Genomic DNA, 2080 nt, shown 5'->3' on the forward strand with positions numbered 1-2080 from the left:
CTCACCTCCCAGCACAGCCATCACGCCCAGCTTTTTATGTGTGTTGGAAATCAAACACAGGTGCTCCATGGCATCTACTCACGTGCATTTCTGAGCCAGCAGCAGCTAGAAAATCCCCCTTCCTTTTCCTCCTTGTCTGGAGTATCCATCCTCCTAGGCTGTATGAACAGAGGTGAAATATCTTCTTCGGCCATTGTCTCAAATAGAGGAAGAAGAAACTAAAACCCCGCACTGGAGCCAGTGAGCACTAATGCCCACTGTGACTCTATTTCAGCAGGACATGACAATATCAGAACAAAGGAATCTATGTTTAATATTACCATAGTAAAACCATGGAAGGAAAGGAGGAACCAGTGCATACTAATAAAAGCTACAGAAGGAATCATGCATGCTACAAATTCTCAAGTAGATTTTCCAAATTTAAGATGGCAACAAAAATAGGGTAGTACATTTATAATTATGAAGCATTCTTTTGAAAAAAAAATACCAGTGAGCTCGAATTTCCTATTCTCCTATTTTATTTTTAATGGTTGCTAGAACTGACATAATTATGACAGATCTGTATGTTTTCCTGTTTCTGGTAAACTTCTATATCAACTAACAATGTATCAGATTCTTTCCTAAATGGAAGAACTTGAATATTGTGACCAATTCTGATCAGTGTAATTAGCACCAAAAGAAGAATTTATAGGAAAATCAGCATGAAAGGCAGCAGTGAAGGTAAAAGCTGAAAAGCACACCTTTCACTTTCTGTGTAGATGAAATATAAAATGACAAATAAAAGTTTCTGGTCTTTCCTCACAGACACAATCAGGTGCTTCGTGTAGTCACTGTCCGAGCAATGCCCACTCAGGAAATGGTTCTCAAAGAAAAATGAAAGTCTCCTCCATCCTAAAGAATTATGATTGAGCATTGTCTAATTTTGAAAATATGCAAAGACCTTCTAAGAGGAAGTCAGACAGTGGGTATTTCAGCTGGAAATGAGCTGTGCAAAGGCAGCTAGGACTGCACAACTTCCCCTTTCTCCTCGTCAATGTAAAAGAGATGCTTCGGAGACCACAAGGAGCCATCGTGAATCTGAGCACCCGCTGAGTGGGTGTTTGTGTTCCGCTCCCCCTGCAGCCCCACACACTGTGCGCTCAGAGCACAGAAGTACACAGCCGAGTCGCGCCAGTGAGCAGAGGCTTTCTGCAGGTGGAAGGAAGAGTCACTCTTGTTGAACGTAGCCTTGAAGCCATTCACTCCTTGAACCACTGATTCTCCTGAATAGTACTTGAGGAGCAGCTGCAGCCCTTGTCGTGGGTACTGCACATACCAGAACAGGTAAGATGCCCCAGGGGAGGAATACTTGCATCTCAGCTGCAGAGAGGCTTCTTCAGAGACAGTGACAAGAGCATCAGGCTGAGTCACTGACTGAGCTTGGGCTTCTCCTGGAAAGGAATAGTAGGTCAGTAACTGCAGTGCGGACTTCACTAGGGATAGTCAGAATCCAGAGATGCAGGGACCACAAGGAAGCTGTACTCACTCAGGAGAAAGTGTATCCCCAACACTGGGAGGAGCGCCAGGAGCATGGTTGAGCCTCCAGAAGGCTGCAGCTCTGTTGTGGAGGAACTCTGGAACAGGACAGGCAGGAAAGGGGCTGAGGAAAGCAGGAGCTTGGAAGCAAGTGTGGGGAAGGGTCTTCTGGAGAAGTCTCCCGCTCAGAAAAAAAGTGACGCTGCAAACGCGACCCTGGAAGCTTTTGAACATCTGATTCTTGTCACTTGCGTTTGCTAAACACTCAGTCAGCTGCAAGAAGGATGAGAAATGAGCAAGTGGAGGTCTTTAAAAGGCGCTCTGGTGAGTGCAGCAGCGCCCTCTGGAGGCCACATGAGGAATCAAAAGTCTAGAGGGTCCACAGCCTGCTTTAAGCAAACCCTCACAAAACACGTTGTATCTTTTCCTAATTATATATATATATATATATATATAAATTCTAGCATTTGGTGAAAGTGAGTGGCTTGTTAAGTTTCCTTTGAAACCAGATTATATAGTGTACTCCAGACTTCAGATACAATTGTCTCAGGCTGAGTGTGAATGT

At 44.3% G+C, this 2080-nt stretch overlaps 1 gene segment (V, D, J or C); it reads right to left on the reverse strand.

Moving 5' to 3' along the window:
- Nucleotides 1-410: 410 nt before the first annotated feature.
- LOC127691578 (T-cell receptor alpha chain V region PHDS58-like) lies at nt 411-1783 on the reverse strand. The segment is given in 2 exon segments: nt 411-1430; nt 1526-1783. Coding segments are annotated over 2 exon segments (477 nt in total).
- Nucleotides 1784-2080: the final 297 nt, after the last annotated feature.

The sequence above is a fragment of the Apodemus sylvaticus genome, chromosome 8, assembly GCF_947179515.1.
Source record: "Apodemus sylvaticus chromosome 8, mApoSyl1.1, whole genome shotgun sequence".
NCBI lineage: Eukaryota > Metazoa > Chordata > Mammalia > Rodentia > Muridae > Apodemus > Apodemus sylvaticus.